This window comes from Gymnodraco acuticeps, unplaced genomic scaffold, assembly GCF_902827175.1.
Source record: "Gymnodraco acuticeps unplaced genomic scaffold, fGymAcu1.1, whole genome shotgun sequence".
In the NCBI taxonomy this organism is placed as follows: Eukaryota; Metazoa; Chordata; class Actinopteri; order Perciformes; family Bathydraconidae; genus Gymnodraco; species Gymnodraco acuticeps.
In genome coordinates, this window is record NW_022990152.1 from 349,644 (window position 1) to 376,154 (window position 26,511).

A 26,511-nucleotide genomic window follows, 5' to 3' on the forward strand; every position below is an offset into this window, starting at 1 on the left:
AATTAAGCAGCGATTTTACCATTGTCCTGCAGATAAGCGTAGGGTGCTGGATGCTGAGGTCCAGTACATGAAGGACAACGTTGTGGCGGATGCTCTCTCTCGTGCCCCGGTGGGGTAGGGAGTTTCTCTGGCTCTGGATATTTGGTGTTGTTTCGGGGATCCCTTTGGGGCCTCCGTCTTAAGGGGGGGGCTGTGATGCCCCTGTGGGTTCATCAGTGGAGAGGGTGTGGCTGTCCTGTCTTGGCTGCATTGATTGCAGTGATTGCATTAACTCAGGGCACCTGGGTCTGGTGCTCTGCAGCTATTTTAAAGCCTCTCTGCTCCTGTCTGCTCTCGCGCTGTTTTCCTGCAGGCACCCGGCTCTGATGAGTATAACCAATGTGTTGAATTGACCAGTGTTGTGCAAATAAACATCTTTACCTACCCGCTGACATGTTGTGTCTCCTTTTTGTTGTGGCCTTTTGAGCCAGGTCGCAACACACGCATACAGCAACATTTTGGGTGTTCAGCATCTCGATCATTTGCATTTTGTTCGACTTCACAACCTGTTCAAACCTGCTTTCACTTGTTTGGTATTTCTTTAAGCACCTTGAATTGCCTTGTGTTGAAAGGTGCTATATAAATTAACTTGCCTTGCCTTTAGATGGCCATTTTTGATTAAGGGGATGTTAACACCAGAGAGAGAACTTGAAGATCCAGTCGGATGATGGCAGGAGCCGTAAGTTCTTGTTGCCTCTTGTTGGCTTTTTGGTTTATCTTTTACGATTGTCTCCCAAAACAGAAATCAAACCTTCGATCCACCGTAGTCAGATAAAGGCAGAACAAAATGTCCTACTGTATTGTAGGACATTGTATCTGTTCAGCCAGGATATGAAATGTAAAGTATTGTAGTTCAGTTATTTTCCTATGATTTTGTTCCTTCTTGTCTACGGTGCTTGCAGTCATTTGGTTAAGCAATGCTTGTCTAATCACACGAAGAATTAAAACAAATTGAAGAATGTTATTGTGCAAAAAGCCTGAGAGGAAAGTTGGTATTTCTCACCAAAAAAAGACATACAAATGATACTTGTTTTGTAGAAATAAAACTCTTGTATACATTGTGGTAGCTTGATTCGTTCATGTTGAAGAAACACTGTTTTATTAAATTATATTTGGAGAAAATACAAATATATATTATGACGTCTTTCCGAAGTGCTGCACACTCTCACAGGAGCAGAGCAGTCCAGATTCATCCTGTCCTCGTTTTAAATCCAGTCTGTTCACTCAACAGGGAACTTCATTCCCCAGAATCCTCAGCTTCTAGAGAGGCGGGTCTTGGCCTGGCCAGGTTGGCTCTGACTCTCGCCTGGTCCACGGCGTCCAGAAGGTTTTTGGAGTCCAGAGCCAGAGTGTGAGCAGCGGTCAACATCTGGCGCTGACACTCCTCCTTCAGAGAGGTGACGCTGTTCTGCTGAGCCAGACGCATCTTACTGATCAGATCCCCCAGGTCCTTGTTCAGCAGCTTCTTCGTGCCCTCGATCTGAGAGGAGCACATGAAACAGTTTCATTTGGGTAATCTAGGTGGGTTTTATTAACATTTTAAGTAGTTTGATTTGATCGTCTTCAAGAAATGCTCAGTTTTATTAATACTATTAGGATAAAATACAAACATAATCAGCATTTTGATGTCTTTTAGTAGCATGAGTAGTGAACGTGTTGCGTAAGAAATGATATGGTTGCAGAAAATCAAATCTGGATCTAATTATATGGCACTTTTCCTGCACAAAGCAACAACTTAATTCCAACAGAAGTCAATAAACCCAGGACTGAAGGAAACAACAACAAAATAAGAATAAATACAATTAAATTCAAAGCCAAATAAAATGGGTGTGTCTTGAGCTGGCTCTACTCGAGAACTTTCCAACCCCTTCTCCGCCTGTCTACTAATAAATACCACATGTTGCCTGAAGCTGCCTTAAAAATAAAAGCATAAACAACTACTCAAATGAACTCTAAATAATGATCAAATGACTATATTTACGTGACAATGATTGTTTAAAATAAGAGGTGGAGATGTTTACCTCTGTGGTGACGGAGCAGTGCAGCGAGGGCAGGATCTCATCCACGCTCTGGATCAGACCGCGCAGAGTGATGCCCACCGCCTGGAGGTTAGAGAGGGAGAGACATATTGTCTGTTACCTGTCTGTTTGATCACAATCAGGAGTGTTGCCAGGTAGGGTAACACATACAAGGGATTTGGTGTATTAACGTGCATACATGATGCTAAAAGGAGCAGAGAAGAATATGACAAGTTACTCTAAGAAATATGTGCAGTACTACACAGGGTCGGCTCTAGAACAAATCGAATGGGGGGGCAATCATTTACCAAGGGGGGGCACACACTGCCGTCAACAACCAATACACAAACACCAACGCAACTTCAATTTCAAAAAACATGCTGTAAAGTCTATTGTTTTTCACACACATTGCAGAGTGTAGTGCTATTTTCTAGCGCACCTATGACTTGTGCATACATGCACGGTTGTGGCACAACCACCAAAACAGAAACATATGGACATCGGCCACCATATAAAAAGTGTGCAAATGTATTTAGTATCCTATCCATGTGAACATGTTTTAGGTGGGGGTGGACCTAACCTCCTCTAGGAGGGTCTGGGGGCAAGCTCTCCCGGGAAGATTATTTTTTAAATATTGAAGTTAAATGCTTCAATCTGGTGCACTTTGAAAGCAAAATGAAGAGATCTATGGATAGCCTACATCTCTCAGCACCCATATGAAACAGAACTGTACACAGATTTACTTTTTCTTTATGGATATTTTACTAATCACTCCCCTTTTAAACTGTATTCTTGTGTTACTGTCCTATAGTATTTCATACCCGTTTTTCATTTATTCTCTTATTTTTTTAATAACTATAGGCTAATGATCATATAAATGTGTTCCTCGCAAATACTTGTTTACATAAATGGTGACCAAACCGTTTGAGACCCACTGAGATAATTTACACTAAAGTGACCTATCTAAACACTGAGAGAGTCCTTACATCACTGAGCTGAGGTTATACGATCCTCTCAGTCTGACAGGAGAGGACTCTCCTCCACCTTGGTGTAGAAACAGCTCTTTATCTCCGTTAGCATAGCTAGCTAACCAGATGCTAACAACAACATTCCACGTTACCGCTCGCGCACTCACAAAATGCGCTCGTGCCACACACACACAGAGCCGAGCTTGAATGAAACACAGAGACCCAGAAGTAGGCTACTTGTACTGTACTGTATATCATATTATTTTCGATGGCTTTACTGTATAATCAGTGTAACAGATGAACAGATTGCCACCGGCTTTCATCTAAACACACAGCCACGTAATGATAACAAAACAAAAGTCGGGGGTCATTGGTCAAGCAACACACCAATCAGAGAGCAGCAGTGAGCACACCTCAGGCTGTGTTTTATATTTGTATTCTTTATTTCTGATGTATATTTTTTTTTAAACGGCAAAGTGGCAAGGCTTGCCCACCCTGCGTTGGGGGGGCACAGTGACTCATTTGGGGGGGCACAGTGACTCATTTGGGGGGCATGGCCCTCGAATGACCCCCCATGACGCCGTCCCTGGTACTACATGTATTAGATTTGCTGTTTCAACAGGTAGAATATACGTGCATTTGTTTTTTATGCTATTGAGATGTTGACATTTTGAAATGTTTATTTCTGTAAGGATGTGCAGTTTTCCTTCTGCTTCTCTTTTTGTTTCATGTTTGTTTGTATCTGTCTGTCTTCCTGGCTGGGCGTGCTGACCTACTTTCAGTTCCCGTCAATTCACCTCCGCAGCTGCTACTCATCTTCCCGATTCATCTACTCACCCACACCTGTTTATATACCCGGCTTCCTCAACCAGTATTCACCAGTTCGTCGTCAAAGATACACTGGTAACACGTATTGATTGCTAGAAAGCTAACCTAGTTCCCAAGTCAAAGTTATATTCTTAAACCTGTATTTCTCTGCCCAGAATCCGTCTACTCCTCTGCCTGCCACGTCCAGCCAACACCACCTCGTCAGCAAACCTCGGATTATCTTCACTACCAGCTCCAGCCTGGTCACTCTATTCAACTCTGATTCCCCGGCTCATCTCACCCGTGTTCCGCTGCAAATCTCCGAACCCCGGCTTCAGCCTGCTCTCTCCGACATCCTCCGGATCTTCAACTACGGACCTCCACTCCCCCCCCCCCGTAGTAATTCCTCGATCCGGATTATTAATTCCACAGCAGTATTGTTTGAACTTTGAATTGGAAATTAAATTATTTTTGCTTCCATACTCACGTCTCCTCCCTTCCGTGTTTGTATTGAGGGTTCAGCCTGTAAGCGCTCTTTGAGCGTAACAATTTCTTTAAATTTGTATTGTACAATGCCATGTCTTTTTATGCTGCTGCAACACAAACATTTCCCAACTTGGGATCAATAAAGTACTTCTTATCTTATCTTAAGGTTTACAGTATTTTTAAGGAGGAATGGCTCACATGGTGTGCGTTAATGTAAACTATTGTGTCTAATAGAGGAGTTGAGAGTATGTCAGAGATAAGGACAGTCCAAAAACGAATTTCGCTGCTTCTAGGAGAACAGTTTTGTTAAATTCAATGTGAAATGTGTTCGGGATTAATTTTGTCTTTACTCCTAGACATTTAACCTTATTCTGTGTGTTGACATTTACGACCATCCCTGCTTCTAATCTCCCGTAAGGAATGTGTTAATACAGTCGTATGTTGATACTAGGTTTTATGGCCTGACCTGCAGGGCGTAGGGGGGTTTTGCGAGTGTGAGAACGCTGGCTTTCTAAGCTCCACAGATGTGAGAGACATCTGTCTGCAGATGTTTTACGCCCATCCCCAATATGTGGATTTGACTCTCTGTAAACTAGTTCAAAGGTCTACCAAGATGCGAGGCTGATCAGATTTGACATGGCAAACCACCCGGGCAGTCAGAACCTTTGACTGTGTGACTTGTGATGTGAATTTCTCCGGCCGATGCTTGTATTAAATCTCAGTGTTTGACATCAGAACTCCTGCTCGTCCCGTGTCTCCTTCATGAGTCAGTGACTCCCACTGCATTGCTACACAGAAGTTTCCTCCACAAAATGATGTCCTACTTTGACAGCGTTGGGGTACTCGGAGGCCGACAGCGTGTTGACGTCATTCTTCAGCTGCACCACCTGCTTCACCATCGCCATGACGCCCGTGTACACCTGGTCACCTGACCGGTCCAGCTCAGCTGTCGGCCGCGCCTACAACAAAAGGTAAATGGACTGTAGTTATATAACACTTTACCCCTCAAAGCGCATGTTCTAGTCGTTTTTAAAGTGTTTGGTCATTTTCACAAGAAAGTAATCACATTTATAATAAAAGGGATATTTTTTACCTGCATGACTGTGGGAGGCATTGGTGGCTTCTCTGGAGGAACTGATGGAGACAAAAAACCTGAATATCAACGCATTTTGATGACATACATAACCACGCATGTGTATGAAATTACTTTTAATGTGGAATCAATAACATGCTGCATCTCCTTTATACAATGCATGGTGAAAATAACACATGCTTTATCTTAAAACACTTGTTTGAGACACTAGACTCACCATTTTCTTGTCTTTTTTCAGGAGGCTGCAATAAAAGCATGAAAGAAAGGATGAGTTTTAGGTCAGAGGTCAGGTTTAGATTGACTATTTTCATAATTTCGAGATGCTAAAGAGGCTTATACTGACAAAAGAGGCAGAAAGCTTTGTAAACAACACTTGTGTGTGTGAGAAACAGATATGCCTCTGCAGCTAATGGTTACAAAGTGTTAACTACACCTTTTGTTTGCCTCTTAAATATGTCACAAGAAGAGAAGTAAAGACACCATAAAGCACCTTGATGTGTGAATCCACCCGCACCACAGGGTCCTGCAGAGAAACAGAAGCAGAGGTCAGTGAACGCAGCGTTGCATAATGTGGGTGAAGTGTTAATTCTGCTTCTGTGTCATGTGCTCGCCGAAGATCTTCTGCTTTTAGGAAACGTCACTCTGTTTCTTTCATTGTTTCGTCACACTCTCAAGGAAGTGCTGCTTCCTGTGTGTGTGTGTGTGTGTGTGTGTGTGTGTGTGTGTGTGTGTGTGTGTGTGTGTGTGTGTGTGTGTGTGTTATTCCTCACCAGCTGTCTCTCTTCCTGCTCCAGCCACTGTTCATCCGCCAGCATCTCCCTTCTCTGTCGCTGTAAAGTGTTCTCCACGTGCTCTCTCTCTTTCTCCCACACCGGCCTGGTGTCCCTCTCTGTTCTCTACACACACACACACACACACACACACACACACACACACACACACACACACACACACACACACACACACACACACACACACACACACACACACACACACACACACACACACACACACACACACACACACACACACACACGCGAAAGTGATCAGCATCAGTCCAACCTGTTTGGCTAATGCAAACACACCCCATGTCCCGCTATACTTCCTTTATTCAACAGTGTGTCACATTAAAAATGATAGTCCCTCTGAGAGCACACACACACACACACACACACACACACACACACACACACACACACACACACACACACACACACACACACACACACACACACACACACACACACACACACACACACACACACACACACACCCTTTCAATGTTACATTTTCACTCCAGTATTTGCAATAGTATAACTTTATGATTTGATTGATCTCAGTCTAAATTTTTTGTTATTTTACTCATTTTCTAAGAAGTTATTTTGCATTTTTAAATTGATTATTCCATTTCTATGTTGGTTGCTGCTTAGTCATCAACTTTGGCCCGATCAACTTTAAAATCAGCTGACTTTACGCAGTGTGACTCAACCAAAAGCTTCCTTAAATTGGAAGAGTTAGTCATTGAGTGAACAATATATCCACATAAGGTGATCAGACATCTTTTCCAATATTGCATTTGAAAGATTTGCAGGTTTACACAGTGTGTTCTGTATCTATAAGGGAACAAGAAGTCACAGCTGGAGATTTAAATAGCTCCTAAATTTGGTGAAATATGAAAGTGTGTTGTGTTGACACCTGTTGGCACGTGACTCGAGGAAGGGAGTCGCCTTTTATTCTGGATGGCTGGAAAAGAGAAAAAGTGGATTTTTAATTTATTATAAGGAATAAAACAGCCTGATGTGGTCTATTTTAAGAACGCCCACTTAAGTCAAATGCATCACTAACTAAAAATAGACAGCATACAAATATGTGGACTCAAATGGAAATAAGAATGAAGGAAAATTGAGCGAAAGCAAACTAACAAAATGTAGTTGGATAAGTAAACCTGCTCTTAATGACTTACAGTGTCAGACCGTCACTGTCTGCTAAAGTAAAAGATTAACTAAAGCACTAGAGGAAGTGCAGCACTCACTCATTCACCTCCATACAGATGTTATGAAGCACGTAGTTTCCATTTATTCGTACCTTGGGTGGAGGCTCTTTGGGATTGTTAGCATCAAATGCAGAGACAGAGCGCGATCTGTCTCTCCTCCCATCCTGCTCCAACTCCATCCTGTGGAAATCACTGTCACACACACACACACACACACACACACACACACACACACACACACACACACACACACACACACTCAAATGTTCAGAGTTTTTTTTTAGTAACTACCGCATAGTTTTGGCAATAAATCTCAGGCTCCTCCAACAATGCAACATGCAAAGTACTTAACAAATACAAATCCCAGCATGCATAACTGTAAGAACACATTTATTTGAACTTTTCATGCCACAATTTCAATTTAAAACATATTCAAGACTTTCAGATGTGTTAATCACGCGTGTCTTAACAAGGATGGAAAGATGAGACAAAACATCCAAAGTGAGAAAAAATGCAACTACGTTAAAGGAGGCCTATTGTGCTCTCTGGGTTTTCCCTCTCCTGTAGTGTGTTATATACGTTTGTGTGCATGTCAATGGTCTGCAAAGGCGAAAACTACTACTACTATTTCATTACTAATTCCTTTTCTTTATGGCGGTCATTTTTGACCGGGAACACCATGGGTGTTACAAAGTTGACTAAATCATCCAAAATGCAACGAAAGTGGTGATCAGCCATTTGATATGTTCAAATGTCTACTGCGAAGGATATCATAAAGCCTTAATGCAATCGAATGTAAAACATTACATTACATTACATTGCATTTAGCTGACGCTTTTATCCAAAGCGACTTACAATAAGTACATTCGACCAGGAAGACACAACCTTGAAGAAAACAGAATCATATAAGTACATCAAAAAAGTTATGATTAATGAAAGTAGTAAATCGGTCAGATTTGACCCGAAGACAACAGGAGGGTTAAAAGAGAAGAGAGGCAGGTGTTTTTACTTGAGGAGGCAGACGAGCTGGCTGAATGTGGGCCGGTTGTTCGGCTCGTAGCTCCAGCAGCGGCTCAGCAGGGAGTAGATGTGCGGGGGGCACTGCTGAGGTTTGGGGAGTCGAAACCCCAACTCCAGCTGGTTGATCACCTGACCGTTCTCCAGCCAGAAGAACGGCTGCTGGGCCAATGAGAACATCTCCCACACACACACACCTGGGTCAACACACACACGGGGACAACTGCGTTGGCTTTTTATTCACACTTAACGATATTTAACATCAAATACAGCCTTTTCACATTTGTATGATATACAGTATAACAACAGAGTAGTTAAAAAGGGAAAAAGACCAACAAAATAATACAAATATATAAGAATAATAATATATATGTTAATAATAAAAGTCTACAAGCTTTTAAACGGCATTGTTACTTCAATTAGTTGTCAATTTTGTCAATGTGATTTTGCTTTTATCGCATATTAATGTCACCTATTTTTCATTACCACCGTATCTAGAGACATGGAAAGAAGGAGCTTCACTGTAACAATTCTAACAGTTAATTTATAGCATGTCTGACGTTAGGAAAAGCTTTATCCTGCTGACAAAACTGTACTTTTAGTTGAGTGTGAGTTTGCTTTAATGCTCAGACAGACGAGTGTTTTCTCACCAAACATCCAGACATCACTCGCGGTGGTGAAGCGTCTGAAGTTGATGGACTCAGGTGCCATCCATTTGATCGGTAATCGACTCACTGAGGCTGAAATCAATATTAACAAGTATCTTTGCTATTACAAAGTATCTTTGCTATTACAAAGAATGACATTATGTGAATGCATGCTGGAGGTAACACTCCTTGTACCTCTTGGTAAAGTCAAGAAAAACTTGAACACCTCTAATGAGTTTCGTCTACGCTGAGAGTCTCTGAGATGTTGACCACATCAGAAGCAAAGTGTTCACCTTTATAATACTCTTGTTCGTCAACGTAGCGAGACAGTCCAAAGTCGCCGAGTTTGACGCAGTCAGGAGACGCCACCAACACGTTTCTCACCGCTATATCTCTGCAGAAACCAGACCAAATGATTACGTATCCTTCATTTAAAAGTAGGGTTGTCTTAGAGGAGTGTGTGTTACCTGTGCACCATGTTGAGTCCTTCCAGGTAGGCCAAGGCTTTGCAGATTTGCAGACAGTACAGTGTTAAGGTTGCTGTGGCCAAGGTGTACTGCTCCTCCACCAGGTAGCTGCCCAGCTGACAGGAACACAACACTTTTATTAAAGATACTTGCACCTTGTATTACTTATAGTGCAACCTAAACTCTCCAGTGTGTTCACTTAATACAGAGACAGGTTGCCAATTGAACTCGCCTATTTTAAAACAAGGATAAAGACTTTTCTTTTATTCTCTTGGCTTTTAAATAAGTCAATTTATACTGTGTTTCTGTGACACTATATCTATATCTACACTCAAAAAAAGGACTTTGGCTGGCTGTTACATCAAATAAAATGTAACATGTATTTTCAACGTAATAATTTCATGTTTCCAAGACGAACGTGATGAAAACATGTATGGTTTGCATGAATCGCAACAACTTCACATGTATTAGATTCATTCATGTTGAGATAAACTGACACAAAGGGATTAGGGTACATATGATTCCCACTCCAGAGCAGAAGGAGGCGGTATAACCACCAATAAACTGGATACCAACTAATGTAATCAGAGACAAAAATCAATCTACTTTTAAATGTTCACGGTTGTAAAGATGTGAAACGACAAACAATAAGACATGCTACATGCTTGACTACATGGATGTATTAAGAGAACTCTGCCATTGTTTTATTTTGTCCGCGATCTGGCGGGAAAGGTTTTTCCTTCATCCTGTGTGCACTCGCGATATTTGGGCTTAACCGTAAACTTAACCATCATCATCGCGAGAGAGGATCATTGAGACAAGAAAGACCGATGGCGAAAGTTGGAGGAAGTAAGCAGAAAACATTGTCATCTAACTGTGACGCTGTTAATAAATGTCATCAACTGCTAGTCCACGAGCGATATTGTGGTAACGTTGATAGTTAATTTGTTATTTAGTGTTCTTTTTTATCTCACTTAAAAAGCCGAATGAGCCGACGAACATGCTATAGCTAACGTCGTTAACTAGCTAGTCTGTGTAACTGCAAGTTAGGGAGATGGTTCAAATATAGAATATCAGGATTGAAAACTAAATGACGGAAGCATTACCCTGGGAAAGTTAAACGAAAAGTGTGCTACCCCAGGCGCTTATATGCAGGGGTGCCAACTTTGGGTACCTGGCTGGAGTGAGATTTTGATATCATGGGTTTAATTACATATGCGCATGAAATGACTGCTATCGTGTCAGCAGCAGGACCTTAGCATAGCCTATATATAGGATATATATACAAATACACAATATTGGACACAGACTATAAAGGGCACAAAGTTTCATTCACTATTGAAAGTCAAACACATGTTTGTTTCCACTGTTTTATTGTGTGCCTGTCGCGATAAGCAATTAATTGACGTATCGTACGATAAATAAAAATGCACTCGATAAATTCCCATTTATATGAGGATGTGACTAGCAGTTTGAAAGGATGTACCTGAATTATTATTATATATTATCATTATGTCAGTGGTCTAAAATGGTCAAACAACGGTGCCGACAATATTATCGTTTATCGCAATAATTTCCGGGAAAATGTATCCAACTAAATTAATTATCGTGAGAGGCCTATACATGAAACACACACACACAAACAAATCTACAGACTTACTCCAAACTGCCAAATATATTAATTAACACACTCTCACTCTCATAGACTCTTTGACTCTATGTTGGCCTAGTAGAACAATAAGCAGCAGACTTTTACTTTTTAGCATTTCTACTGGATCTTAGATCTGCGCATGCGCATGCGCAATACGGGTCGGCAGTTGCGAGAGAGTATTTTTGTTGGGTAATCTCTGGTAGGGCTAACCCATACAGTGGTGGGGCTCATGTCAGTATTTGCAATGTAATTACATACACGCTCCCCTTGACAGTGAAACGCCACGCGTGAGGGTTAGATTATTTCCCTGTCTCAATCCAAATTGAACTGTATGAAATAAAAATGCACATTTGTCTTGAAGTAAATAAAAAGGGCGACCTGGAGCCAATCCTGCAATTTCCCCACAGGTGAAAGAGTTGACATGCTGAAAACCCAACCCCTGCAGGGGGTCTGGGGGGATTCTCCCCCAGGAGATTTTTTTTGTTTTAGTTTTGAAATAGGCTACTAACATAAAATACACATTCTGGTACTCTCTTGAGAATAAAAATAAATAAATCTATTACTACACGACATATTAAAAAAATTAATGCCATTTTAGTTTTGTGTTACTTTGTTCTGAAAGCTGAGCCTGCTGCTCCTCACAGAGAGAAGAGGAGAGGCTGTGAATGACTTTACATTGTGGATAAGGGTGGATAGCCCCCATTGTTCTGTGTGTCAAAATGAAAGACAGCCCACACACCTATCCAGGGACATGCACAGACATTTGGAGGGGCTATTGCTCTAAACTGGAAAAAGGGCCTCCCCCCGAAAAAAAACACAAGACCTTTTTTTAATGTAAAAGAAACCAAATGATGATTACATCAACTAAATTGAACAGTAATTCACATCTCATAACAAAATAAGCTAAGGCGACTACTTGCATTCGGTGACTTAATTTCAAAAATGAAAATCAGGGACATTTTTTGTTTTGCGGTCCATATCTCATTAAAATATCTAATGTTAGTAACTATTAAAGACAAAATGGGGACAATTCTGTTCTAATGTAGTTTGACCATTGTAACTGCTGTGCAGTCCAGACATACTGATAAAATAGGGCCTCTAACCAGGGGTTAAATTGGGCCGGGGCTGTCCAGGGCTCAGCCCTGGCACATAGGACGATGCTCTGACGTCATCGACCTCGCTCATTTGTCATTTGTTTAAGCCATAATGTCAAAACATCTCTCGTTCTTAATATAGACTTTATTTAGGGTCGATATGTGTTGACTTTAACATTTAAAATAGCAGATCTCTGTGACAGGATATCGTTTTTCCGCTTAGTGAACGTGTGTCTCTGCTCCGATCAGGAGCTGCAGCACCGTGGCTCCTTCGTGCAGAGAGTCTGCAGCGGTGTGTGTGTGTGTGTGCAGAGAGTCTGCAGCGGGTGTGTGTGCAGAGAGTCTGCAGCGGTGTGTGTGTGTGCAGAGAGTCTGCAGCAGGTGTGTGTGTGTGTGCAGAGAGTCTGCAGCGGTGTGTGTGTGTGTGTGCAGAGAGTCTGCAGTGGTACCGCCAAACCCCCGACCCGTCTTGTAACACGAAGCCCGTTTCCTACACCATCAGGGCCGGTTCTAACCAATTTGCTGCCCTAGGCGAGATTTTTGCTGGCGCCCCCCCCCTGCCAGAAAATCGTTCAGTAGAACAAATAAAAGTATCCAAGGAATACACAATAGAATATATAAAAATAAATAAAAAATCTCTACAAAAGACCAATGCACTACAAAAACAGAAACGTATTGACATAAGTCATATACATCAAAGGCTTCAAATGTATTCAGTATTATATGAACATGTTTTAATTGGGCTGAGGACATCATATCCTCTAGGGGGGTCCGGGGGTATGCCCCCCCGGAAAGAAATGTTTGAACATTTAAAGTAAAATGCTTCTATCTGGTGCACTTAGAGCACACATTACTAGAGTACAACTCTAACGGCCCGTCCACACAGGGCGAGCGTGTCTGAAACTCGACCAACAACCAATCACATGAATCCCCCGCCCCTGACATACAAGCAGCGGTTTGATTGGCTAGAGCTTGTACTGGCATATGATTCGATTGGCTGACGCTTCTGCCGTGGCTTCAAAACTTGAACATTGCTCAACTTTTGCAGCGAGCCACGCCAGCAAAGTGACGTCACCCCATTCAAAGTGAATGGTGAAGCTTTCAACGCACGCTGCTGTGTGGACGGGCCGTAAAACACCCATATGAAAAAGATTGGTTTACATTTTAATAATCAAATAAGTATGTGAACAAAACCAATAGCAAATAAATGCAACTTATTTTATTTTTGTTGTTCATTCATATCTTATTTTACCTAGTTAACATTTATTTATGCATATTTTTGTATCTCTCAAGTTTTAAATGATATTTTTGGTTTTCTGTCCTATAGTATACATTGAAATGATTTCAAACCTGTTTATCCCAATAATTATAAAAGAGTGCCTTGGAAATATTTGTTTACATAAATTGCATTTATCTCTCTCGCTCGATCCCACACCCACTTTGGCTGTGAGCTGCGGACGCCTGATAAGCCAACACCCCCCACTTTCATCACTTACAGCGCCCATCGTACAGGGCAAATGAAAAGTGTAACCGGGGTGAAAAGGGTGTTACCTTGACTTAATTATGAATGTTGTTACATCAAGGCCGAAAATTAGGATGAGCGCACAGTCAAAATGTTTTTTTCCCTCCCAGAGCTGCCAGCGCAGCGCCCCCCCCCCCCTAGATCTGGCGCCCTAGGCGACCGCCTATGTCGCCTATGCCAAGAAGCGGCCCTGTACACCATGCTAAATATGTCTGCATAAAGCTGAGTTATGATCGGTCATAATAACACAGAATTTGGTGATGATTAAATAGTTTACAGTGAGATTTACTCCCATACTTTTGGCCATACTCACGCAGCCCTACAAATGAATTGAGATTTCCACACAAATGTTCTTTAGCAAGTGTGCAGAGCAGTGTTGATTTAAAAAAGCAATTTGAAGGTTGGATATTTGTAAACCTTTTTTTGTGAATAATATATTCATAATTTAAGATGTAAATGAATTCCAGTTTATTTGTAGTACTTTCTATTTTTATTGTGACATTTGGTGGCATCAATGTCTGCATTTGATACAGATAATGGAGCACTTGCTTTAGGGCCACAGTGTAGGCCTATATCCCTTAAGGTCAAACAATGAGATCCTCGATCATGTTGATTCGGCCACAACAGAAAAAATAAAAATAAACTCTCGCTCTCTCCAGAGGGGCAGGTCAGCCAAAAAGGCCAAACGGGCCGTTTCCCTGGCAACATTAGCCCGTACCTGTGCACGTCCCTGCACCTATCAATCATCAAACCGTGGGGTCTTATTTCATTACGTGTTGATTTCTATCAACACGTAATGTTGTATCGATGTATATAGAGATGTACTACAGCAAAAGTATTCTCCGTCGGGACTTCCTGGAACAACACCACGCCGTTATCTTGATTCTGATTGGCCAGAAGACATTATCAAAGATGTTCTATTGAGAAGACGATCACTACGTGACAACAGTTTTCAAAACCGTTTCTAGTCTTCGGTATTCTTGTTTTTGGCGTGAGAATAGTTTGGGCAGCGTGAGAGCGTGAGATTGAGAGTGAAAGCGTGTGTCACACGCCAGATGCGTGAGAGTTGGCAACCCTGTTATATGTCAGTAATATCAGCCCCTTTTACAAAGGAATGTTGCGCCGTTATTCGGCTGCGTCACGTAAATTAGCTGCCAAGCTAGCTGCCATGCGGAGCTGACTGCCACTGTGGTTTTCGCTCTGCAGTTAATGTTACGTGACGGGTGCCGCTCTGCCAGTGTCGGTAGTCTCACTCTCTGTCTCTCCGCTAGCTCTCCCTGCTCAGCATATAGTTATGTTCGGCTCTGTGTCACTGCACCCCCGGGCCAGTAACCTACATGCTGCCTGCACTGCAGTGACAAAGAGCCGGCTGAAAATCGGCAACGTTTCCTTAATATTCCTCGATTTTAAATATTGATGTCCACGCATTTTCAGTAATAATGTTGTCAGGCACTTCATAATAATAATACGTGTGCCTATCAGTGGCAAAAACAAGCACTTCAACTTTGAGTAATATAGGATAATGTAACAATTCAGTAGGGTACCGAGCCCCGTATTAATCAAAGGAGTCCCGGGAATTAATTATTAAAGACTCTGGTGCCATTAAGCTCCAATGTTATCAGTCTTTGTATCGGTACTGGAGATATTTAAAACATGTTATATGTATTATGCTACACAAACATTATATTGCAGTTTTGCCAACTCCGTTTTTAATATGCAAAAAGACTGCAAAATGCGTCTGATTATTTTGAGTATTTTCGATCTTTCCAATCCAGCGTCTCTGTGCGACGGAGGCGGGGCAGTTTACACACGCGACTGCTACATGCAGCACACACACACACACACACACACACACACACACACACACACACACACACACACACACACACACACACACACACACACACACACACACACCTCCAATTATCTGTTTGAATCCTAAAATCCCATGTGTGAATATATAAGAGCGAGAGATTCAGTATTAGCATTGATGCTTTTGTCTTTAGGTCTACGGACCATTGGTGTGATCACCAAACTGGACCTGATGGATGAAGGGACAGACGCACGAGACATCCTGGAAAACAAACTACTGCCGCTCCACAGAGGTGAGAACCCCCCCACACGCACACATTTTATTAAATCCTTGATTGGAATCCAGCTATTACATTACAATATTTACAGACTTTATATACCAGGCACGTCCAGCTGGGAAGAGACCAAGGGGTAGACCTAGGACCAGGTGGAGGGATTATATCTCTTCGCTGGCCTGGGAGCGCCTTGGGATCCCCCAGTCAGAGCTGGTTGATGTCGCCAGGGAAAAGAAAGTTTGGGGCTCTCTGCTGGAACTGCTACCCCCGCGACCCGACCACGGAGAAGCGGGAGAAGATGGATGGATGGATGGATATACTACCCAAAACAGGGTGTCTTTTCTTTAGCGGTCAGCAAATCATCAATCTGCATTATTTTCCCTGTAATTCCTAACATTGAAATTAAACAATTACTATGGTGTTAAATTGACTAACAGCTTTATTTGTATTGTTCCACATGTGAACAGTTCTCCAATTGTAGAAGTTATAATAATTTAATATTTGGTCGCAAGTGCTTTGGAATCAACGTTTGTCTTTATTCCATAACTCACATTGAACAACTGATATTTGTCTTTCTTTAGGTTACATCGGGGTGGTGAACCGCAGTCAGAAGGACATTGATGGAAAGAAAGACATCCGCGCTGCTTTGGCTGCTGAGAGGAAGTTCTTCCTGTCCCACCCGGGGTACAGACACATTGCAGAACGCATGGGCACACCACACCTGCAGAAGACCCTCAATCAGGTGAGACACACACGCAGGGCCGTCCCTCCCTACAGGCCGATCATTCAGGCTGGAAACTAGAGCATCACTCGAAGATGGGTTATTGTATGAGTCAAATGTCAAACTTTTGCCAATTGCCATATTAAAACATCAGCTGCAATTCACAACATGAAGAAGGCAGTCTCTGCAGAGCATACAGGCTAATGGAGATGCAGTTATTTCCAGCATTCTTTATTTACCATTCATTCAAGTATGTGATGCCTTTTATCTGCTAATGTAAATGATTTATGCAATTGCATGTCTTAAACGGACTGAACTGCTAAATCAAACCTGTGAACAGTGACATCAAAATAGCCAATCTGAGTTTTGTGGGTTTTGTTTTTTTGTTGTAGGTGAATGCAGAATTTAAGAGAATCACAACAATTCATTTGCAATCCAAGTTCTTCTCTTCGCTGGATATTCACTCTACCAGCCTGATCGACGTGTATACCAAGAAAGGTGGAGTTCAAGGGAAGAAGATCAAAAGCATCATGCTTCCCATAACCCAGGTATGAAAACAATGTAAAGGTGACAAAGAAACTGTAGGAGCTGTACAAAGTCTGCGATGTTCCGTGAATAGCATAGCATCCGGAGCATTATGTTTTCGATATTATTTTGACACTTAGCACCACATCCATTCCCCCAGTGGGGGTCATTGTATCAGAGTGAGTGGCATACTATTATGAAGGCCTAAAATAACGCACTACAAAGCTGTCCCTGACAGCAGTCTTTCATGGAAATGGCAGATGTTCCTACCCCAATGGTCACTGAGTGTACTGTAGGGCTGCAGCCAGGGGCGGCGGGTACTGTAGGCTAGGGAAGGCTAAGCCTTCGCAAATATTTTTGTCACTGCATCCTGGTAAAATAAAAATATAATGTTTGTGTCTTTGACATTAGCGCTGCTATGCAGCCACCAGTAAACTGTGCTACGAAGCCAGTTCAACAGACCCTGGATATGTTTGAGTTATCTTCACTAACCCTAACAAACTAGATCTCGCTAAGCGGTCCTACAACGCTGGTTATCAACTCTGTAAATCAAGCCAGGGATTCTCTCTCCAGCTGAGAGCGCATTCATGTGAAAGGGGCGGGGTTAGCTACATTTGACCAATCACACACAGGGACAAGTGTACTGACAGCGTCATACTTCATTAATGAAAAGTAAACTAATATTAGACAAATATGAGCTTTAACCATCCATGATTTAAACATATAATCCAGGATACAAGCCACAGAGTTGCTGCAAGGAGAATACAGAACAACTCGTTAAAAAATAAATAAACTACAGAGCGTTTGAAAGCGTACAACAGGTTTATGATATCACTGCCCCATAGACACGAGTGGATCTGACTTTAATTACATTTGAGTTGAGTGTTTCGTCAACCCAATGTGTTGCTTAAAATAATACTTCTGCATACAGTATGTGACACTGTGAGTGCTGCACGGCCAGATACGGCTCAGCTGACTCAGATAAGGAAATATATATTATCTGATCGATGATCTGATTGATGATGTGATATGAACGATAAGTGCGACACGTCGGCGTCTTCTCTGCATACGGCAGTTTAAACTGTATTTCCTTTATCCTGTAATATGACGTGATAGATTTAAACTCCGCACACTGAGCTCTGATTGGTCACTGAGTTGATCTATTTTCTATACACGCCGGTGGCGGGCAGCGTCAGGTAAAAAAAGTGATTTAGCCTTCCCAAACCTGAGCCTCACGCGCCGCCTATGACTGCAACTATCAATTATTTTAGTAATCGAGTATTCTATCAATTATTCCATTGATTCATCGAGTAATTGGAAACAGATTAGCTTTTTAAAGCAAAAGTATTTCTTCAATAAAAAGCCATTTTAAATATTCAAAATAAGACTAATTGTTTTCCTTTTTTAGAAAAATGTATTGCTTAAATTGCATAGCATATTATCTGTCCAAACTAAACCCATTTAATTAAAGTGCAATATTACATTCAGGGCTTTAAAGAAAACATTTGTGAAACGGTGAAACCCAGACTGCTTGTTGTTCTTAATGGGCTTTTTATTGCATGTTCTCTGACCTGCATACTTAGACTAACAGCATTGACGTGAGACGCGAATGCATCCTCAAAGGTCTTTGTGTCTACTTCAATGAAGATCCAGAGAAGCTGGTGAAGGAATACAAAGAGGAGGATGATCATAGTTGGAATGGATTGTGTTTCTTCTAAAACTAACCCTTAGGGAAATGTTGCCTTTATATTTTGATGATGTTGGATGTGTTCATGCTTTTTGGAAACAGTGTTTTTTGTTCTTTCATTTTTTTCAATTTGGAAAACCCAAACTACATAAAGCTCAATATGACCGATTATAGAAATGGGATGTAATGCACATCAGTGAAAATCACTCTCCTTATTTGTTTTTCACAGAGCATCGACAACAGCAGTCAAACGGCAATGGCAGAGACGGTCTTCGGAATATTTGTCATTCGACACGAAGGTGCAGATTCTGGGGATGACCCCGAGAACGTTGGGATCATTCTGGAGCGGCTCAAAGTGTTGGATGAGTTGGGAAACGTATCTTTTGCGGTGGCGATGATGCTCTAAACTTGAGCTACCCTCCAGAGCTGAAGTTTACATTTGAAGCACTGCAGAAAATAATGATGGAGCTAGATGGAAACAGACTATCCACAAAAGGACAAGTCCTCAAAACATTGCTTTCCCATGCCTAATGTCACGGTTTGGGATCGCCTCATGTTCCAAACACGCAGCCAGAGATTCGGTGACTCACCTCTTTGACAGAAATGTTGATTGTATGCAAGAAGTATAAAAGTAAGCATTCAAAGTTGGCTGTAGCATGGTTACGTGGACCTCACTGAACAGAGGGCTGTGCGAGGAGGCAGATGTTACCATGTTGCCTTATTTGGTCTACTGTTGAAATTCAAGTTTGTTATACTGTTCACCCTAAAGTTGAAACATTTTAATATTTGGGAAGAAACTGTTTTTTCAAGCATCTGTCTGTATAAAGCTATTTTGTGAAATATATATTCACTGTTATATTTAATATCTGTCAGTGTAAAGCATTGTTTATCTTTGCCTATTTTGTGAAATATATATTCACTGTTATATTTAATACAATGAAAGCCAGTCTGCTTGTTGGCTGAGATGGTGTTCTTAATGGGCTTTTTTATTGCATGTTCTCTAATCTGCATACTTAGACTGACAGCAATGACGTGAGACGCGAATGCATCCTCGTATTATATTTCATATAATATTTGGGAAGAAACTTAATTTTTTCAAGCATCTGAAGCATTGTTTCTCTTTGCCTATTTTGTGAAATACAATTTTATATTTCAACATCTCGCTTTTGTGTTATGTTTCCACCCTTGAAGCTCACTAGACTGTTGAAATTCTGTTACTGTTACTGTTCACTCTAAACGTTTTAAATATGTAAACACTCAAAAGTTATTCTTTGAATGAACTTGATTAAATCATGGACAGTATTTCCACATGATGAAATGGCTTTCTTTCAGGTTTAAGCAATTACGTTGACCCAACCCAGGTCAATTAAGTTGGTAACACACGTTTATAAATAAGTAGTATCAACCCTAATAAATTACGTTGACCCAACCCAGGTAAATTAAGTTGGTAACACACCTTTATAAATAAGTAGTATCAACCCTAATAGATTGCGTTGACCCAACCCAGGTAAATTAAGTTGGACCAATGAAATTGCTTAATCTTGAAAGAAAGTGATTTAATCATGTGGGAATATTGTCCATGATTTAATTACGTTCATTCAAAGAGTTATTTTTTTGAGTGTATATAAGTGTATAAATAAGCTTGCCTTGCAAAATAAGATCATTTACTGTAATTTCATCCAAACAAAACAGAAACCGACCTCTCCGTGTTCGAGGAGCTCCATGACGATCCACACGGGATCCACCTCAATGACTCCGATTAGACTCACAATGTGGGGATGATCTAGATTTTTCATCAAGTCTGCAACACACAAAGCAGCTATATCATTAACAAATAAAATAAGACAGAAATGTATTACTATTAGAGACAGAACATTGCGTTTTAGCAGAAAAGGAAGCATGAGAGGGGAATCAAAAGTCCCTTACCAGAGTTACCATCGCTTAACCACGAGATTTTATTTATACTTGACAGGAAAACCAGCACCACAAAGCAGAATCTAACCTCTGTGTGTGCATGGCAGAGCTTGTGTGAGCGATAAGAGCAATGTCATCTTCCTCTTTAGAAATACTTCACACTCTCTTATTAGCGAAGATATCACAGTTCCTATTTCGACTGAGACTTATTCTTCAGCAAATGACCTTTCATACAAACTAGACTTCTGATATGACAATAGATTTGTTCCAACATGGCAGCCTCAAGGTTCATCAATCAGGGCTTTTTTTTTCAATGTTAATTTAGATTTTGCAGTCTTTTCAAAGTGACATATAGTAGGGGAGGCTGTGGCTCAGTGGATAGTGTGCTGGACTTCAAATCAGGGTATAGCAAGTTCGAGTCCCACTGCAGTCAGCATGTCGTGGTGTCCCTGGGCAAGACACTTCACCCCAAATTGCTCCTTGCCCATTCAATACTGTGGTATTGAATGTATGTAAGTCGCTTTGGATAAAAGGGTCTAACAAGTGACATGTAATGTGTATTTTGTTGAATAACCACCTTTATCCATTCCATACACTCAGTGAGTTGTTCTTAACCATGAGGATACCACAGCCTCCAGTGTTAGCTTGTTTTCACAAAGCCACAACCAGGCAACAGGAAGTGGCCGACAAACATGTTCTGATCGGAACAAAATGTGCCAAACTCATTCTCTCTTTTTTTCATTTGACCCCGAAAGGTCTTCTTTGCAGTGGATGTTTTCTAGTCATGCTTTCAAGGTAGAACAACTCCAGATTTCGACACCGTCACAAACACAGACCATCACTCACCAGCTTCACTGAGAAACTTCTCCTTCACTTCAGCAGAACATTCTTTACAGGTTTTCACAGCAACATGGATCCTCTCTCCGCTCTGCAAACACACACACATGCAAACATCATCCAGCGTAAAGTCACTGATACATTTTCATTTGTGTCTTCAGTGTGTTTGGGGGTGATGAGACGGACTCACGGGGCTTTTATAAACTCCATCGTGAACCTCTCCGAAGAATCCCTCTCCCAGGATCCGCCCCACAACAATGTCGTCTCTGGAGATGCTGTGCTTCTCTGAAAATAAGAAACAACACAACGGTGATATTTCTTAACTCATCACCAGGTTTGTTAGATGAAATCAAGATGACATTTGAAATAAACTCACCACTAGAGTTTTCTTTCCCCTCTGGAATCTCAGCATAAATGTCCGAACCTGACGTTAGAGAAACCTTTAAATTTCTATGTGCTTCAGACACTTTAAAAACAACGATTTTCTACGGCTGCTACTTAGATAACTTCTGCACTTTGCCTTTGCTGTAACATTGTACATTTCCCCAACATGGGACAACAAATGTATTTCCAATGATTGCTTGGCATGATAATAACATAGTTTCAGTTTAAATGATTGGTTAAAATTAAAACCTCTTTGTGTTTCTGTATAATCTGTGAATATGTCAAACCTTTAGATGCACTGGGACCACCACTGGAAGAGAAAGGAAGACATCTTAGGCTTTCGTCAAAAACATCATGTGACCTTTCAGTCCAGCAGACAGTCATGAATATGAAAACATGACCAAGAGGATGGTGTGAATATGAAAATGAAGGCTTTCATCGCATTACACTCCATTATGATTCATGACGCTCACCGTTTTGGGATGTCAGGTAATTTCTGTCTTGCCTCTCTACCTGTAAGGATCAGATATATTTGGGATTAGAAAATGAAAGGAACATTGCAGCGTTTTACACCTGGTTGCATTTAGGCAGGTTTGGATGACAGTGTTTTATTCACCAACGAGTGTAAGCAGCATTTTTTATTGATTTGATTGAAACCAGTTGTTTGATTCATGGACAATAAGAGTCAAAGTATCCCAGGTTGTAAAATAAAGAAATGGTGCATGCTGTTGTTTACTTCATTTTGTCTCAGGTGTACCTCTGCTGGGTTTAATAATGAGCGACTTTGCAGAGTTCCTCTCCAGCCGGCAGTAGCCGTCGATCAGGTCGGCCATGTTTTCTGCCACAGCCAGGGAGGAGACGTTCACCGACAGCGGCTGGAGGGTCGGAGATAAAAATACATCCAGAGTCTGTCAAACTGCCCCAACTTGTTTCGCACCTCAATTGACCCGTTATTAAAGAGTGTGAAACCTCTGGTCTGTCACTGTTCACTGAATAAAGTGCACCCATGAAATAATTAGTTCCAACATGTTCCTACTAACAAGGTTCAAGGCTTTAATTGTCATTCGTACATAGCTACAGTGTAGTTATGTCGATGAACATCTTAGGGCCCAGGCTCCTCCAACAGTGCAACACAATAAAACAGATCAAATAGTGCAAGTAAATACAATATAAGTAGTGCCATAAGAGTCTATATACAAGTGATACATAATATGTAAGGATGAAACAAACACTTTGGCTGCAAATAATGCTGTTTCTATTTCTTTCTCAGGTTCATATTTACTTGTTTGGCTCCCTCTATGTGCACGGTGAGCAGAGCGCGGCCGTCGCTCTCTGCAGAGCAGGAGATACTGCACACCTGAGAAAACATCGCCAAACACACGGGCTGCAGAAGAGACAAAGAGGTCTATTATTATATAGATACATATACATTATGATAGATCTGCTTCTGCTAATATGCTCATGTTTCCAAGTTTGTTTCCTCATGTTCCACACGTTGCATGCAGTGTGTTTGTATTACTCCTTGCCTTCTTTCAAAACATCTCTCAAGAAACACTTTTAGCATTTTAACGCTATTTCTTAGGTTTTGTATCTGTAACTTTATTTCGATCTTTGTGTATTTCTATCCATTGTTTTTTTACTAACTTTTGCTATTTTATGTGTTTAAATGTTGTCTTACTTTTATTGAAGGGCTTTCCCGACTAGCTGACATTAAGAGCTGTTTTATTAATGAGTGTGTGTGTGTGTGTGTGTGTGTGTGTGTGTGTGTGTGTGTGTGTGTGTGTGTGTGTCTATATGCCTATGTTACATACATTTAACCTCTTCTATTGCTTTAAAAAAATGTTCCTGGCACTTTGAGCTCACCGTGGAGTTCTCAGTCTGCTGGCTGATGCCTTCAGGGCTGATGACCAGGTCTATCGTTAGACTCCAGCCATGCTGTAGAAACAGGACCCACTTAACCATTAAAAAAAGCCCAATTTATCTTAGAAATGTGACAGTCAATGATGTAAAACGCTCACCACCAGCTGGCAGGCGAAGCTCTCCTGTGTGTAGCTGTAGCACTGAGCCAGAGTGGTGAAGAAGCGAGTCATGCACTGGTCCTGCTTCAGGGTGGAGTAACCCTGAAACGTCTGCTGGACCAGGCGACGCAGCTGCTTAGGCTGATGCAGAAAAACAGAACATCATTAGAAATAACATGATATAATGTCATTGTACAATTAAAACGTATTTAAAGTCAGTACCTTCATGCTGTTGATCAGCTCTCTGGGGAAGAACAGGTCCAGACCAACCTCCTTTCTAAAGGAGAAGTCAGACCACCATCAGAAATCAAACACTACTCAAAGGCTTTTGTCTAAGTGTGACCAATATAACATTCAGATAAGGTCATCGGAAAACAAGATTATTATAGCGTTTTGTGGAGCAATAGCTCAAGCTTCTGTACGGGGGTTACGTAAACGTTGCATGACTTCCGATATGATTGTTCAGACTGAGGTTGCATTGCAGAAAAGTCTTGTCTGTGTCTGACTTAGGAACACGTTTGAAGGTGGGAAAAGTCTTTGAGATGTAAAGATCAGATTTCCTGGCATGTGCTGTTACAGGCTGGAGCCACTTTTGCAACATCTGACATTCAAACCAAGCATTTCTCATTAATGCAAGTCCTAGGACAAGAGAAAAGACGACAAGGTTGATGCACACATTCAACAACCTCACAGGACTTACTCTAATTGTTCAAAGTTGGACTTTTTCTCCAGTCCGTTCGGATTAATGTCTTTGAAGAATCTCCTGCAAACAATACATCATTTGTGACTTAAAAAATATATGAAACTAAGTCCAACTGTTGTGCAAATATGTTGGATCTGGGTCACAGGTTTTTTTTAGATAATAAGGTGTACAGTACCTTATTTCCAGACAGCCGAGCTGTAGAGCCATCCCATCGCTGACTTTTGAGGCGTACTGCTGCATGTAGTCATTTCTCACCTGTGGATAAAGCACACACACCTTCTATTGACTACAACCATCATATACATTGACCCGAACCTAACTAATCTAGTGCTTAGCCTGAAGAAAGAGACAGAACTCATTACTGACCTGCTGGTAAAAGTAGAGCATCGTGGTTCTGTCATCTTTGAATTTCTCGATGAAGTCAGACGGGATGTATCTGATCCTCAGATCATATCTGCACGAACAAACGTCACAGTCACTTTACTGTACTTATGTGTACTTGTACTTCACTCTCTGCAGTACTGACCTCCACTCAGCCTCGAGGTGCTGCTGCTCGTAGCGCAGCGTGAGTTCAGACATGGTGAGGTCCGTGTGCAGCCAGTGTTTCTCTGAGGACTTCAGGTGTTTGAGGAGGAGGCAGAAACAGGAGCAGAAGGATATATCCGGACCCACGCAGCCGCTGGACAGCACCACATTCACTACATCCTAGAAAACAAGTCCGTAAAACAATCATTTCTCACAAAACATTCCACAACTCACTATAAATTGCATCAACCTATAAATAAGCAATTATCTACACAATGATTGTGCACGTCTTATCTTTGCCGACCTGCAGACTGTATCTCTAAATATGACTTCCTTCTGACAGAAGAGTGCATAGATTCGCAGAAAAACTGTTTGGTGATGTTATTCCGATAACAGAAGGCTACAGTTGTTTCTGTTTAATACATTACTTGTATTTTTACAATAGATATCTCTTGCTTGCTTTGAATATTCTATAAAGTGCATTAGAGCAAAATAGAGTAAAAGTACAGTAGATTAAGGTAGAGTCAAGTACAGTTAGAGCATAGTGCAGTGAAGTAAAGAACAGTACAACTGAGTGCAGTACAGTAAAGTACGTTATATTAGAGTGCAGAAAAGTACAGTAAAGCACACTAAAGTGCAGTAAAGTCCAGTATAGTGTACCTTGACGGTCCATCCCTCCTCACATCGGACCAGTTTGAAGCTTTTGTCCAGGTTGGAGCTGTTGCTAAGGAAACACACTTTGATGATCTTCACCCTGAAGATATTGTCCTTGGTGAAAATGGTCGATGGAGACATATCCAAGGATTCTGATTGGCTGGTGGGAGACATGCTCCTCCAGGACAGCGTGCTGGTGTCTCCAGACATCTCACACACACACATACGCTACTGCAGACACATCGCTGTCACGTAGACACACACCATTTCACCTTCTTCCTTGTCTGTCATTCACTCAACACACTCTTGAAGGGATCCATTGAAGCTAAAAGGAAACGACAATCATTTCACAAACAACTTTTTGGTTTTAAAGAACATTCGTATCCGGGATAACGATTCAACTTCTCTCTGTACTCACCGGTCTTGCACAAACTTCACGACCCAGCACCCAGAAATGTAATGTCAGTCTCTAAAAGTGAACACAAGCCAGTGCAGGTAACACACACACAAACACGTTATTTTGTAAAGTGCATATTTAGTTTTCTTTCTCAGGTTAAAGGAGGATTTCTCCGAAGCTGCGTCCTGAAGAAGAGCTGCATCTGTACGCGAAAGAGGAAACGGTGCTAACTTACAAATAAGGAAGTTGAAGAGCAG

The 26,511-nt window shown here is 41.4% G+C and overlaps 2 protein-coding genes across 2 annotated transcripts; one reads left to right on the top strand and one right to left on the bottom strand.

The window, feature by feature from the left end:
• Positions 1–1,102: 1,102 nt before the first annotated feature.
• LOC117546892 (protein-tyrosine kinase 2-beta-like) lies at positions 1,103–26,481 on the bottom strand. The gene is made up of 30 exons (XM_034217276.1): positions 26,276–26,481; positions 25,864–26,182; positions 25,205–25,383; positions 25,045–25,132; positions 24,854–24,933; positions 24,676–24,738; positions 24,198–24,252; positions 23,976–24,116; positions 23,821–23,892; positions 23,240–23,341; positions 22,715–22,832; positions 22,431–22,470; positions 22,245–22,267; positions 21,950–21,997; positions 21,764–21,858; positions 21,583–21,664; positions 20,523–20,623; positions 9,536–9,651; positions 9,362–9,462; positions 9,072–9,161; positions 8,414–8,618; positions 7,497–7,596; positions 7,107–7,154; positions 6,182–6,307; positions 5,902–5,934; positions 5,629–5,653; positions 5,412–5,452; positions 5,143–5,277; positions 2,061–2,141; positions 1,103–1,519 (listed from the first exon to the last, which is right to left on the bottom strand). Exons 2-30 carry the CDS (start codon positions 26,080–26,082, stop codon positions 1,277–1,279), a joined length of 2,850 nt encoding a protein of 949 aa, XP_034073167.1. The 5' UTR covers positions 26,083–26,182; positions 26,276–26,481; the 3' UTR covers positions 1,103–1,276.
• Positions 10,302–19,498, top strand: LOC117546891 (dynamin-2-like). Its single transcript, XM_034217274.1, has 5 exons — positions 10,302–10,384; positions 15,809–15,907; positions 16,471–16,631; positions 17,003–17,158; positions 19,052–19,498. Exons 1-5 carry the CDS (start codon positions 10,366–10,368, stop codon positions 19,226–19,228), a joined length of 612 nt encoding a protein of 203 aa, XP_034073165.1. The 5' UTR covers positions 10,302–10,365; the 3' UTR covers positions 19,229–19,498.
• Positions 26,482–26,511: the final 30 nt, after the last annotated feature.